The sequence below is a fragment of the Rosa rugosa genome, chromosome 7 (genome assembly GCF_958449725.1).
Source record: "Rosa rugosa chromosome 7, drRosRugo1.1, whole genome shotgun sequence".
NCBI lineage: Eukaryota > Viridiplantae > Streptophyta > Magnoliopsida > Rosales > Rosaceae > Rosa > Rosa rugosa.
Genome location: NC_084826.1, coordinates 26,372,044 through 26,387,107, shown reverse-complemented (window position 1 = coordinate 26,387,107; position 15,064 = coordinate 26,372,044). Strand labels below are relative to the sequence as shown.

The following is a 15,064-nucleotide window of genomic DNA, read 5'->3' as shown; positions in this document are numbered from 1 at the left end:
TGAATTCCATATAAATTGTACTTTGAAAATCAATGGAACCACATAAAATGATATAGTAATTCAGAGGCCTCTACTGGAACCAGGTGGCATTGTCATGTGGTAATTTGAGTCAACAATATCACTCAAATTTAGTAAAAACTATTGTGGAGATGAAAAGAAAAAAAAGACAAATTAAATTAAAGAAACCATCACCAATAAATACATGTTATATGAACCAATAACATTAACCTGAATCACTATCCGGAACTAGAGAATAATTTTTCGAAAAAGCACCGCACGAAATTTTTGGAAATAAAATTGGTAAAGTTAATTAATCAGGTTTAATACCTATTTGGAATCCGGCCTGACTCCCCCAATAAATGGCATTGGGTCTCGTGAAGACTTCCTTCTCACGCTTTTCTTACTCGTTGTCCTTTCGCTCAGTCTCTCTCTCACTGGCTCACACTCAGAGGCGCGTGATTGTCAGTCTCCGGCAGATCATAGCGTACGTCTCCGTTACCGGCCCTTGCTAAGACGACGATCAGCTTCTCTCTCTCTCTCTCTCTCTCTCAGGTATCGAGCTTCTCTTCTCTTAACTTCTCTACCACGTCTGCATTTCTCTCTCTTAAGATAAGACTAGTTTAATTTTCTCTATCTATAGCCAGATATGTATGTGTTTGTGAATCTATATGTGATTTTCAGTCTTATCTCCTTTCGTTGGCATATCGTTTGTGCGGAGTGAAATGTGGATTCTTCTTCTTCTTTGAATTCCTCTCTCGGAGAACTTTATTCAATTTTCTCACTCCAGAATGTTAGATCTTTCATATTGTGTATAAAGGCTTTGGGAAATTTCTTAGGGTTTATTCTTCTCTTTTGTTTGGTTCGTAAAATAAGAGTTTTTCTTTTATCTCGTATGGTTTTATGTTTGACAATCAAGGTCTCTGTACTATCTAGGTGCCTGTGTATAAAAGATTTAGGTAATTTTTAAGGGTTTACTCTTTTTTTTTTTTTTTTGGTTTTATGGTTTTTCTATATTATCGGAAGGATGAAACAATGCGGTGACAATACGAAATCTACTGGACATCTATCATGTTATTTCATTTTATATGACATAAGAGATAAAAGTTTCATGTTGGAGATTGAATAAAGGAGTTCTATGACTCATTTGATGTAATAGATGACTTGAATAATTCATTTTGTTCATGGGTCTTGTGGTTTGAATTTGGTTAAGTATCTAAAACTTGAACTGTATTTTGGAAACTCAAGGCAGATGTGGGGTAAAAACTCAACAACTGAAGAGTTTATCAGTTTAATAGGATTAGTTAGCAGTTTGTAGTCTATATATATATATATATATATATATATTGGTTTATGAAAAGAAATCAAGGTAATGTGGAGTGTTGTGATTTGTCATTTCAAATGAACTCTCTTGGGCTTTTGTTTTGCCATATTGCCCATTATTTTGCTGCATTAGAAAAGTAGGAAAAAATTGATGCAAAACTATAGCCTATATTTCTTAGGACATTAAAATTTTCATTTGTTGCCATATTTCCTTGAACATTTATTTTTCCAGTGTTTTTAGAGTTTATAGAAGTTGCAGTTTGAAGTGGTCTTAGTAAATTGAGTAACATGACTTACTGTGATCATTTTAGGGTTGGACTGTTGAAATTATGCTGTCCTGTTAGCTTATTTTTATAGTTCAAAGAAATAGCACAAACAGCATTTTCTGTGTTATTCAAATATTATCATGATTTTAAGTGAAATAATGAACTCTCTCCGATGCATCTGTTGTACCGTGTTCGCCATTATGTTTCTGCATTAGAAAATGGATGCAGACACTCAGTTTTTGCTAATGGTAGCTACAACTATATTTTGTCTTTCTTGGATTTTAAGTTTTCATGTGATTTCATATTCGTTTTGAACAATTTTTCTTTTTCAGACTTGATTGGAACTTGTAATTCAAAGCTGGCTTAGTATATTGAGTGATGTGCGTTTATCTGCTTATGATTTTCTAGCTTCATTGATACTTTTTAGTCTATCTGTTGAAATGTATAATGTATAGCGTCATATTAGTTTATGTTGATAGTTAAAGGAAAGAGCACAGACAGGGTTTTTTTTACTTTTTACTTTTTACTATTATATATATATATATATATATATATATATATATATATATTGTTTTTGTGTGTTTTACTTGTATCGCCCTGATCCTGTACATTTAGAGTTTAAATGTTGTTATCATGACTTCAATCTGAAATAATGATTGTAAAAAATAATTGCTGTGTAGGATGAGTTCAAGTCGAGGTGGTGGCAATCCCAAAGGAAAGCATGTCTCTGAAGTCAATAGCCTTAAGGTTGAGCAGTTGAGTCAGGATATAGGAGAAATTGACCTGGGCTCAACGCAAGATGATGGAAACTGGGAGGAGGTAGTTGGCAGGAAATCGAAGAACAGGGCTGGAAGTACTACTGCAAAATCATGGGGTTCTCAAAGTTCTACTTCTAAATCTTGGGGACAGCAAGATGCTCAGAAGCCAAGTATGCGGAGCATTGGTGGATCAGCACGGGCTGCTGGGAATGCCTGGACATCACAAGCTGCTGATTCTAGAAAATCGGCTGGGAGAGGAAATGTCTGGCAGCAGTCTACTGCTAGGAGTTTTGATAATAGGTCTGTGGCCCCGCAGCATGTAATTCCTCCCCCACTGGACCATGGATGGAACTGGCAGTCTAGGGCTGGTTCCACTCAACCTAAGGGTCCTGAAGATGACAAGAACAACTATGTGGATGATGATGGGGATGAATTATCTGATGCTGATGGTGATTCTGATGATGATCTATCTGATGAATTTGACTCGGATGCAAGTGTAAAGAGCCATGGAACTAGAAAGAAGAATCGGTTGCTCAAGAAATTTTTTGAGGTTTTGGATGGCTTAACTATTGAGGAGATTAATGATCCTGTGAGGCAGTGGCACTGTCCTGCTTGCCAAAAGGGTCCTGGTGCCATTGACTGGTACCGAGGGCTCCAGCCCCTCATGACCCATGCGAAGACTAAAGGTTCAATAAGGGCGAGGCTCCACAGAGAGCTTGCTGAACTTTTGGATGAGGAGTTACGGAGGAGGGGAACTACAGTTGTACCTGCTGGTGAAGCATTTGGAAAATGGAAAGGTCTAACAGTTGAGGAAAAGGATCATGAAATTGTGTGGCCACCAATGGTTATTATTATGAATACCTGGCTTGAACAGGATGATAACGACAAGGTAGATTGAGTTTTTCTTGCTTTAAAGTTAGATCATACTAAAGTTTATTTTATATTATCTGATTGTCACAAATACAGGTTCACATTGCTGTAATGATTGCTAAATATTCATTTATTTGTTTTGTTTTGGTTTTCATTGTCCCTTTCTTTGAATTTCAGTGGATAGGCATGGGGAATCAAGAGCTGCTTGACTACTTCAGCTCGTATGCTGCTGTGAGGGCTAGACACTCTTATGGACCACAGGGGCACCGTGGCATGAGTCTCCTAATATTTGAGTCATCTGCAAGAGGTTATTTTGAGGCGGAGCGTCTGCACAGGCATTTTATAGGGCAAAGGACAGACAGGGATGCTTGGGATCGTAGTAGTCGTGTCTTATTTCATCCAGGAGGGCAGCGTCAACTGTATGGGTACATGGCAATGAAAGATGACTTGGATATATTTAACCAACATTCCCAAGGTCTCTCTCTCTCTCTCTCTCTCTCTCTCTCTCTCTCTCTCACTGTATGTTGCGCGTCCCGTATTCTGGGCTCTAGTCACAGATTTTATCTCAGATCTCTTTAGTTCACATGGTAACTTTGATGCTTTAGAATTACTTCTGCAATTAAGATCCAAATTTTTTATTTATGTGGATGTTGGAAATCTCGATTTTTTCTTTTTTTCATTTTTCTTTTCCCATGGAAGCAGCTTTGCCTTTAGAAGGTAAGTGGATGACATCTTTTGTTACTATTTAGGTAAAGCCAAGCTGAAGTTTGAGATGAGGTCATATCAGGAGAAGGTTGTGAATGATCTTAGGCAAATGAGCGAGGACAATCAACAGCTTATCTGGTTGAAGAACAGGGTTGTTAAAGAACAGAGGCATGCAAAAGCTCTTGAAGAGTCTCTTGGTATTGTTAGTGAGAAGCTCCGCAAAACAACAGAGGAAAATCGTATTGTAAGACACAGGACCAAAACCCAACATGAAGAAACTAAGGAAGAGGTAATGCTCTATATGGTGACATTTGATTACACCCCAAGAATAGGATTCAAACTTGTGATGTGGTTTGAGCTACAGTTGACAAAAGACTATCTAGGTTGTTTATGACTATTTTGTGATGTTGTGGTGGGCTTTGAAATTGTTCTAACCATTCTTTTGTATTGTTTGAAATGGTTTTACTTTATGTATTTACTTTTGTGAGCAGATGTATGAGCAAGAACAATTTTTCAAAGACCAAATCAAAATCATTCATGAATCAAGGGATGCTAAGGAAGAAGGTTTTGAGAGGCTGCAGCAGGAGCAGCGTGAGAAGGTGAAGCAGTCACATGGCCAGCCTTCGCTTGACAGGTAAATTAGTTTTGTCAAAGAATATGGTGGACAGCCTTCACATACCCAGGATTGCTATGCTGGTAATAAATCGAAAAGTCACCCCATGCTTCTGATTTTGTTTGATTCATACTCCTTATGGTTGTAGGTTGGTGGAAATTGCCAACTTCATCCAGTGCCAAGAGAAGGAGATGGAGGATTTTGTGGCAGAGAGGGACATGCTGATAAAAGTTCATGGAGAGAACAAGGCTGCAATGAAGCGGAGGCACTGGGAGGAGGAGGTCGGTCTGGAGGAAGATTTCGATGCCAAATTAACCCAGCTCATGGATAAGTACTCCAAGGTTCAGCCTGAAGCAGCTGCGAACTTTGAGGGGTGAGATATAACTAGAGACTGCATTTTAGGGTGGAGAGAACCAGCAACAACTAGTCAGAATGAAACTTTAGGGCAGTTTTTGAAAACTTGTGTGTTCTGGTTGATGATAGCTTCACAGAGTTTTACAGAAAGCAAAAGGCTAATTAGCAACCATCTAAATAGTAGTATGGATATTGTGGTTGCTTAGCGTTGATGGGTATGTTATTGAACCATGGTATGGTGCTATCCTTATCCTCATTGAAATGTTTCTTCTCTCTGTTTTTTTTTTCCTTCTCTTGGTAGGAAAATCCATCTTTAGGTTTTTGATGTATACACAATAGAAAGACTATGCAATGGACTTGGATACCCCTCGTACCAAATGCTCTTGAGGGTGCCGAGTGCTAATGCAAGAAGTCTTCACCATTCCGATGACTGGTGATTGTAGGCTATACATGAACCGCAACTGTTAAATGTACCCAAGAATTTCTGGGTAGGATTGATATAACTCGTGTTTGCTTGCGCCGACATAAAACTGGAGAGGCCAGGTTTACACACGAGTGTCCTTGGACACGTGCCGGGCTGAAAACAATTTTACCATTTCGTTTTTAACCCACAGAATAAAATCTACCACAGAGAAAGAAAAGGTGACCAACCGAAACAGGCAGGCAGGCAGGCAGGTATCTATTTACGGATTGGTTCCGTGTGTATAGTTGCGGCGTCCAATCCACAGCGACGTCGTTTGTTGCGTGCACAACAGAAAAAGAAAAAGGAGAAAATGTTTAATCCCGCCAATAATTGTGACTTGTAGAGGTTGTTTTTCTTCTCCCTTGGCTTTCGTTTTCCGTCACTGTCATTATCCGACTACCAATATTCTAATTCTAATTATAATAAAATACTAAAATATCTCCAACAAGGAACCACTCTAGGATAAAAGTCCATAAATAGAGGAGAGACCTCCAAGCTTCATAGTCATAGGCACCAAACCCAACCAAAAAACGAAGACGACGATGGCGAAGCTCTCTTTTGTGGCTCTGCTCCTACTTTTAGGGGCCGTTTCGCAGGTTCGCATCTAATCCAATCCTCCGATCTCTTTCTTTTATATTCTGACCTGAATTTATTTCAATTTTGCCAACCTCATTATTTTCATTTTCCTATTTTACTGTTGCCCTTTGAAATCATATCATATCATATCAGACGCAACAGTTTTGAGTCTCTGTAACTATTAAACCATGCAGTAAATTTTATTTTTTTATCATGTAGTAAACTCTAATTGAATCTCTTGTTTCAGCAAAATTGATATGAGAGATTACTGATTTAGGATTTTATTGAAGAAATAATCAAGGCATATTATTACTTTTGCAAAAACTGTAGTTGCTAAATTTAATATCAAGTCATGTGTGCCTGGAATTTGAATCTGTAAGGTAGAGACCTTCCTAAGCTGTGTGTTATGACGAGTTGTGAAATCATGTGTAAATTTATCAAAGTTCGATTCAGTAGTCATAAGAGCAAAGTAAGTTTTTCTTTGTGATACTATAAGTTTCTTAGTGTTTGAGGCTTTATGTGAGTTGGTTGGATTCATGACTTCCATTGACTTGTTTTCTCTATCTTACTTATCATCAAAGTTACTATTATAACAACCTAATGGGTTCTACTGTCGAACAGTTTGTTGCAGCAAAACCGCTTTCCCAGAGTAAGCTCCAGTCTCCTGTTCTTCAGGTATATATGATTCCGACTTGCTTGCTTGCTCGCTCAGATATGGGCCGCTTCTCATTCATTGCAATATTAATTGTGAAGAAACTCCGCTATTGTTGTTTTGACTCTCACCATCGCCCTGCAGGAGTCAATCATTAAGGAGATAAATGAAAACCCCAACGCAGGATGGCAAGCTGCCATGAGTCCTCGCCTCTCCAATTACACTGTAAGCCTTTAACCAGTGGCATCTTCTTTGTCATAATTTACAAGATTTTCCTCTTTTTGTCTCAACAGTCTCACAAATGCATATATTGGTTTCTACATTTGACTCCTGGCTCTCAAGATTTCCTTTTCGTTGCACAGGTTGGTGAGTTTATGCATCTTCTGGGAGTCAAACCAATACCCAAAAAGGAATTGTTGGGTGTACCCATAGTAAGTCATCCGAAATCTTTGAAGTTGCCAAATAGTTTTGATGCAAGGGAGGCTTGGTCTCAGTGCACCACCATTGGACGAATTCTAGGTTGGTATCTTCTTTTCATTTATATGTTGATAATCAATGTTTCTTTCAATTAAAAACATAAGGTTCTGATTCTTTGCCATTGCCATTTGTATGTCAAATGCTGGATCAATTTCTTTAATGAAGATCAGGTAATAATTTTCGTATACATGCCCTGTTATCTTTTGTCACACAAATGTATTCCAAAAATTAAAGGCAAGTTTTTGAATATGTAGGGTCACTGTGGCTCTTGTTGGGCTTTTGCTGCTGTTGAAGCACTATCAGATCGTTTCTGCATCCAATTTGGCAAGGTAACTGAAAAATTCATTGATAGCAACGTCACTGCTTCTCTCGTTCATTATTCATTATATATATTATATTCATTTTGTTTAATTTTAACCTCTGTTTCATTTCAGAACACATCTCTGTCTGTTAATGATCTCTTAGCGTGCTGTGGTTTTATGTGTGGAAATGGTTGTGATGGTGGAATTCCAATTTATGCATGGCGTTACTTTGTCCACCACGGTGTTGTCACTGAAGAGGTAGCAACTTATTATGAAATTACTATCTGATGTTGATTTTCTTTGATTAGTCTAAAATATGTGATCTTATTAGGATGGCTTTATCTTGCATGTCTAAATGGAGAAGAACCAAATAAAAAAATTAAAAAAAAAAAGGAAAAAGAAGAAGAAGACATTGATACCTTCACCTTGTTTTAGCATCTGCCTGTTATCTATCAATATCAAAAGTCGTGTTAGATATATTTCAGATTATAATCAGCACTCATCCTAACCCTCACAGCAAAAGCAAAGTCTACCTGATATGATATCTAATGCAGACCTTAGAAGCAAGCCTTTTGCAACTAAGGACCATTTTCAATCCTTCCCTGAAAGCAGTCCTCCTTCATTGTTGAATGATTGTTTCTGCTCACTCTTAGAATTGCAAGTCTTTTTTGTGACAGGAACCTTTTCTTAGTTCATACAAATAGGAAGCTAGGATATTCTAACTACCAGAAGTGTAGGTCCCTGTATTTACCTAGATATAATGGGTCCTGTGTTTCTCTCCATTTTTTATTAGCACTGAAATTGTTCATATAAATTCGAGGTTCTCTTTTACTTTTTAATTCCAGCGTGAGGTCCTTATAATTATTCAATCTGGCAGTGTGACCCATACTTTGATCAAACTGGCTGTTCCCACCCTGGTTGTGAGCCCGCATATCCTACACCAAAGTGCATTAGAAAGTGTGTAGATGGGAACCAGATGTGGAACCGGGCAAAGCGTTACAGTGTCAGTGCATATAGGATCCATTCTGATCCACACAGTATTATGGCAGAAGTCTATAAGAACGGACCAGTTGAAGTTGCCTTCACCGTTTATGAGGCAAGTTCTTTCATATTTCTGTTCTCGAATCTATTCTCTGTTTAGCATATGCATATTGCTTATGCCTGGGTCTTGTCTGTCAACTGTCATGTGGAATGAATTACAAAATGTCACGCAAGTACTTACGTTTTAGGAAGTTAGGTGGCCGTTGCAAGATATTGACGTTTTTCTTGCAAGACTGGGCTGGCTTGATCTGATTCTTAGAATATTGCAATCATTTTACAGGATTTTGCATACTATAAATCTGGAGTTTACAAGCATATTACAGGTGAAGTTCTGGGAGGTCATGCTGTTAAGCTAATTGGGTGGGGCACAACCAACGCTGGGGAGGACTATTGGGTATGTTGACATACTATTTTTTCTGCAAGCATGAAGTTTTCTGAGTTTACGTTTTGACCATGTACTCTTGTGTTTCAGCTTCTCGCAAATCAGTGGAATAGAAGCTGGGGAGATGTATGTTTCCATTTAATTGCTTTTCAGTTTGAAATAGCTATTTATTGTTTATTCAAATAGCCACGATAACATGTAAATGTGTCATCTACTGTGAATGTTGTGCAGGATGGTTACTTCATGATCAAAAGAGGAACAAACGAGTGTGGAATCGAAGAGGATGTGGTTGCTGGCTTGCCTTCGTCGAAAAATTTTATAAGCAAAGTTGCAAGCACCGGTGCTTTCGGGGATGTTGCTTCAGTTTGATTGACCTAGATTGTATTATTGTTTTCTACTAATGATCTCCATGTCTCCGTGAAGCAACTAGATGCTGGCTGTGTCCAATTGTGAACATAGTTTGATACATGTCTTGATAGGGGACACTGTTTCACAAACAATATGATAATAATCAGCTGATTTCGCATCCGAAAGGGCTTGTAATACAAGAACATTGAATTCAAGGAATGTAAGTTTAGCATCATGATTTTCAGTTTTCAATGGCAAACAAGATTTGTCTCGAGATAGTAACTGTCAACTTATTGAAGATTGTATTTTACTATTTTTAAACCAGGAAAGTAAAAGTGGGACTTTTCGAAGTCAGTTGGCTAATGTTCCAGTTATAAATGATGCATCCATCACACCACAAAGCCCTTGTTTCAAATCATCAACCTGATATGAAGCCACATTTACTGTAAATTCTTTCCAGGAAAGAAAAAGGATGGATAATTCAAATTGAGAGATTCCTAGGGTTTCTTCATAAGCACACATGCATACACAAAATCATTAGGGCTTCATTGTAGGAATTGTACACGGTGAAAAAAATATTATTGAAATTCCAAATTAGAAAGTTCAGAGAACATTGTAAAAGAGTATTGTCGAACTGGCTAATGCAACAACGACCATATTTAAGTTTACAGTGCTAGTTTGTTTTGGTACTACTCAATGAAAGAAACCAAGCTGAACAATTATTATCTGCTATGGGAACAAGAACTATATCAAGCTCAAAACTTTACAACGTTAAAAATATATACTATTTTCAAGTCTTCATCCTCCTACGCTGAACACGTTGGACGCGCTGCTGAAGAAGATCTCTTCTATTCACGCCTCCAAGCACAATAGGTTTCCTTATTTCGCCCCCCAATGTCCATTCCATTTTACAATTTTTGCAGTGATATCTTGGGGCAGATATTCTTTTGGCTTTCAAAACACTGAATTTAGTGTTATTAGATTCACACCTTGGACACTGCAATTTCTGAAGCTTACGAAACCCCACTCTAATCTGCCGGACTGCATCAATCGTAAGAGGGCCCAAAGCTGCAGGGAAATATGCTAAAAAGGTTGATACAGTAAGGAGATACCAAAAATTCAAATGACATGTCAGAATTGACGTTGAGTCCGTTGACAGACCTTGAAGCTTTGCCTTAACTTGTTGGATTGCTTCATTAGTAGGAGGGCCCAAAGCTGGAGGAAAATTATGTAAAAAGTGTTGTTATAGTGAGGATCTCTATTAATCCAGAATTCCACATTATACGTCAAGTTACTATTTGGCAAACCTTGAAGTTTTTCGATCATATCTATACACTCCCGGACTGCTTCGTCAGTAGAACTTAACATATGATCACGTGATTTGAGTTCCTACAAATTAAGTGGAATCTTTCAATCATATGTGATAAACCAAGCATCTTGGACAAAACCTTGAACATTGAGCAACTATTATATGAGAAACGTACCAGCAATATCTGGCTATTTTCTAGGTCAGGTTCTTCTTCCTGCATCTGGCTACTTGCTTCGGCAGCTTGCAAATTTGGTGGTTCTAATTCCTGCACCTGGACTCTTGCTTGGGCAGGTTGCAAATTTGGTCGTTGTGCTTCCTGCACCTGGATTATTTCTTGGGGTTGCAAATTTGGTTGTTGTACTTCCTGCACCTGGTTTATTTCTTGGGCGGGTGGTAAATTTGGTTGTTGTACTTTCTGCACATGGTCTCTCAAACTCCGTAGCTCTTGCAACATCTGGCTGTTTGCTTGGGTGAGTTTGAAATTTTGTTTCTCTAGTTTATTGACAATGATTTTCAAGCTATTCAGCTCTTCAAAATCTATCATGTACGATTCAATACGCTTACTTCCGAACAGAATTAAGCAAAACCACAGAGGAAAGAAGTGCCAGACCAGATTTGAACTAGTAAATGAGATAAATTCACAAAATAAAAAGAACATATAGATCTCAAAAGGATACTCTTTGTCTGCAACGAGCTTCATGAGTGTCTTGTTTTCCTGAGATAACATTCAGAAAAAAAACAAAGTGAACAACACCACCAATGCTCAAGCACATCTTAAAGACACATGAGATTGAGAGGAGACAACTAAAAACATATACCTCGTGTAGGTCTTTAAGGTGCTGCAGCAACCTCTTCCCCTGGGAAGATCCCTCAGCCATATTCACTCTTGTTCTACTGGTACCTGATATCCCCACCAAACATCTCCATCATTATTAACAAACCTAACCGAGTCCCAAACCGAACCATGCTATAGCAGATAGTCAGATACATATAAACAAGTACTAAAATTTTCTGCGACAAACTTAACCAAAGGAACTGCATGGCTATAACAAGTTTTTGAAACCAGAAAAACCCATCAACAAGCAGCACCTAAAAAACCACAACAACCCACAACTCCTAAAATTTTCTGCTACACTCTACATAAACTTAACCAAAGAAACTGCACAGCTATAACAAGTAGCACAAAAACCCATGAACTTTAAAACTAAGACCAGAATCCTAACTAACAAGGGTGAGATTACATACCAAATATCAGCAATCACAAAAAGAAAGACATACCAAAAACTTGATCAAAGAAGAAGACAACAAATTGATTTTTACCTCGAGAGGCTTCGATCTCGGTCTCAGAATCAATAAGGGTGGAATCAGTCATGGGGCTGTAATGGATTTGAGTAAAGATGGAGGGAAAGATAAGAAATTTGATGAAAAAAGGATGAACAAGTTTCAAACCTGGCAGTGTTTAGGCGCCAAGGGATGCAGCATTTGCGATTAAACGCAGTCGTCTCCTTTCAATCTGAGACAAGACTCTTACTTTGCCTTCGTTTTCGAGCTCCAGAAACTATCTGCAGCCATTTGCATACCTTGGAAATAAATATAGGGATAAAATTTAAAACTCATGAATTTGTAATATGACCAACATATATGGACTAAAATGCAATTAGAGGTTTTTCAAATTGCTAGCTATCTTGGCTTTTACTTCTAAAATAAGTCTACACTAGTTTTTTTTTTTAATAATGGGGTTTGGAACCCAGTCAAGCTGAGAGGCTCATCCCCACGCCTAAGTTATTATTAATAATATTTTGCCGCATCAGGGGGGACGTAATACCTGTACCCCGAGCGTGCATAGTTGCATTACAAAAATCCTCATAGAGAACATCCTGTAAGAAGTCAGGAGTCTCAACTAAAGAAAGATCCACAACGTGATCAAGACTAGCAAAGTGAGCTAACCTATTCGCTACACTATTTGTTTCACGATAAATATGTCGAATCCTAACATAATCAAAAGCTTGCATATAATCTCTACAATCATCAAGAATTCGACTTACCTCTGAGTTATCTTCCGCTTGGCTATTCATGGTAGCAACAAGGATGGAACAATCACTCTCTATTTCCACCTCCTTCCAACCCTGATGGACACTAGTTTTTAGTTTAGCTAGTCTTAAATTTAAATTACTTTTTAATTAAGAGAAGATAGGGTTAAGCCTTTAACTTTAAGGTTTTAACCACATGGTGTGGTAATAACTAGAGGGTACTCCCGACTAGTCATCTCATGCAATCTGAAGGGTACTGCCTGCCAGATGACGCATCGGAGGGTACTGTCAACCGAAATCTAGGAGGCGGTGGTTAGAGGGTACTGCCTACTAACCACAGATAGTTAGATGGTACTACTGACTAACTACCTCATGTCATCTGGAGGGTACTGCCGACCAGATAAAGCATCGGAGGGTACTGCCAACCGGAATATAGTCTGGAGGGTATTGCGGGCCAAACTATTACCTGGAGGGTGTTTGAACCCAAAATGGTTAAGCTCATCTCCATTACCGGGAGCCGACTGTAGTACCGCGACCACAACGGTTACGGAACCAGCCAAGCAAGGGTAACGCCCTCGCAAACCAGCCAAGCTAAAGTCACGCTTTAGCAAGTTCTCCCCACTTCCCAGTGATTTTCGCTCTGCTTGATCTACGACGTTGAGTCTCGATTGTGTAATTTTGAAGAAGCTTAGCAAAAGTCCTCACCACGAGGCACAAAGAATCCCGTGACGAGGTTGGTGCTCTCCTTGTCCACAATCGCTCAAAAGAAGTCAGGTCAAGGGACACCCCCGACGACCGCACCCGAAAGGTGCTGGCACGCTCGCACAGAAAAGAGACTGTTGACCAGCTGCAGCAAAACTGGAGCCAAACAGAGGGTACTGCCGACCAGGTAATGCATGCATGCAACAACGATAGCCTCCTCATCAAGCCACGTTTCAAAAACTCATTTCCTTTCGATAACAATGAAATCACATTTAATCAAATATTTTAAATCTCAAGTTGAAACTATAATCGAAGATTTATTACTGCATGCATAATTTAATTTAAAAACAAAGGTCCACTCACTGGTAAGCCTCACAGCTATGCCTATTGCCTGCTGGGATCCTCCTCACTCGAGGGCTCAGTACGTCATGTACAAATTGGCAACGTATAAATAATAATATGGGAACAATTTAAAATCGACAATTACTTCCTCGAAATAATAACAACTCAATTTACTCATCATTTCCCCTAAATCCGGCTTTTCCAATTTAAGATTCTTAATACTCGAAATCCAAGATTCTCAACGATTTACCAATTTCCAAATCCTCTTTTACATTCTCAAATTCTCTAAGGATAACATCCGAATTTAATTCACAACAACGAATATAACACCCAATAATTTCAAAACTAACACTTTCCGATCAATATCTAAATTCGAATTTTCTAACACGAAGCGCAGGGTATGATTTATAAGCTAAAACAAAGCATTTTAAATGGCTGCATGCGCCTCCACGTGCCCTACAGCACGTGGGCCACACGTTCCACCACACCAAAGCCCAAACCAAGCCACACTACCTACACCAAATTGATCTTCACAACAAACCCAACAACTTTTGTACCTGCACAAACAACCACTTCACAACCAATTGGCTGAAAATCGGCCCGAAAGAAAAAATCCGGCGAATCCCACTGTTGAGTTTCGATTCTTCCTCCTTTGGCCAAATTGAGCTACAAGATGGATTGGAAAATGATCAGTGTCTCCCAAGCAACAAAACCCACCAAGATTTCCAGCCGGAAACCGCCAGAAATCAGAAACCTAACGAGAATTCGGCGATTCGCCGATTTGAATAATCTCACTTCGATTAGCTCGAATCAAGGCATGTCAACGTGAAATACTTATATGGGATAGAAGAGAAGGAAGAAAGGATCAAATTGTGACAAGTGGCGTGCCCGGCGGCGGTCTAACCGCGAAGAAATGGCCGGAATTCGATTTCGGGTCCGAACAGCGAAAAAGAGAAGTCCTCGGGTTTAGGGTCTCGGCTTTGCTGCAATAATTCTCTCCCCCCTTTCCAAAAATAGAAACCCCAATAAGTACACCAAGGCAAGGAATAGTAACTTAAGTTTTTCGATCATAACTTTTCCGTCCGAACTCTAATTTGGGCAAACTACGTGTCTACGAACTCAGTTTAACGTATTCTACAACTTCTACAAGAAATTTTTCTAAATCATCGGGTTAAGGAAAAAGTCAACTCTTTATCCCCCAAACGGTAAAACAGAAACCCACAAAGTAAAATCGTCTTTCACTAATTGTAACTAGTAACAAGTTAAATTTTTGATGCAGGGCATAACATTGGTGGAGTTGCTACAATAGCTAAAAAGCTAAACATACTCATAGAGCATGCATTTTTAGCAATACTAACTATTTTCAAGACAAATTTGAGCTTTATATATTTAGGAATCATATAGATAAAAGCTAAAATAAAGAACCTGCAGAGGTTGGTGGAGTTGCTACAATAGCTAAAAAGCTAAACATGCACATAGAGCATGCATGCAACTTTAGTGATACTAGCTATTTTCAAGACAAATTTGAGCTAAAATAGCTATTTGGCTAACAAT

The 15,064-nt window shown here is 38.6% G+C and overlaps 3 protein-coding genes across 6 annotated transcripts; 2 read left to right on the top strand and 1 right to left on the bottom strand.

Moving 5' to 3' along the window:
* Positions 1 to 386: 386 nt before the first annotated feature.
* On the top strand, positions 387 to 5,161 carry LOC133721759 (protein SUPPRESSOR OF GENE SILENCING 3). Its single transcript, XM_062148470.1, has 6 exons — positions 387 to 552; positions 2,267 to 3,233; positions 3,392 to 3,689; positions 3,964 to 4,208; positions 4,411 to 4,553; positions 4,681 to 5,161. Exons 2-6 carry the CDS (start codon positions 2,268 to 2,270, stop codon positions 4,907 to 4,909), a joined length of 1,881 nt encoding a protein of 626 aa, XP_062004454.1. The 5' UTR covers positions 387 to 552; position 2,267; the 3' UTR covers positions 4,910 to 5,161.
* Positions 5,162 to 5,800: 639 nt separating this feature from the next.
* Positions 5,801 to 9,401, top strand: LOC133721761 (cathepsin B-like protease 2). Its single transcript, XM_062148475.1, has 11 exons — positions 5,801 to 5,945; positions 6,547 to 6,600; positions 6,722 to 6,802; positions 6,940 to 7,096; positions 7,220 to 7,224; positions 7,309 to 7,383; positions 7,489 to 7,614; positions 8,234 to 8,452; positions 8,678 to 8,791; positions 8,870 to 8,905; positions 9,011 to 9,401. Exons 1-11 carry the CDS (start codon positions 5,892 to 5,894, stop codon positions 9,146 to 9,148), a joined length of 1,059 nt encoding a protein of 352 aa, XP_062004459.1. The 5' UTR covers positions 5,801 to 5,891; the 3' UTR covers positions 9,149 to 9,401.
* Positions 9,402 to 9,675: 274 nt separating this feature from the next.
* LOC133721760 (uncharacterized) lies at positions 9,676 to 12,036 on the bottom strand. 4 transcript variants are annotated; one of them, XM_062148473.1, is made up of 8 exons: positions 11,886 to 12,036; positions 11,757 to 11,812; positions 11,255 to 11,337; positions 11,114 to 11,151; positions 10,612 to 10,999; positions 10,435 to 10,516; positions 10,289 to 10,342; positions 9,676 to 10,195 (listed from the first exon to the last, which is right to left on the bottom strand). In XM_062148473.1, exons 2-8 carry the CDS (start codon positions 11,806 to 11,808, stop codon positions 9,918 to 9,920), a joined length of 975 nt encoding a protein of 324 aa, XP_062004457.1. In that variant the 5' UTR covers positions 11,809 to 11,812; positions 11,886 to 12,036; the 3' UTR covers positions 9,676 to 9,917. The 4 variants fall into 4 exon arrangements, with proteins under 4 accessions (XP_062004457.1, XP_062004455.1, XP_062004458.1 ...); XM_062148471.1 differs by having other exon boundaries at positions 10,612 to 11,151; XM_062148474.1 differs by lacking the exon at positions 11,757 to 11,812 and having other exon boundaries at positions 11,886 to 12,030.
* Between the last annotated feature and the right edge of the window lie 3,028 nt (positions 12,037 to 15,064).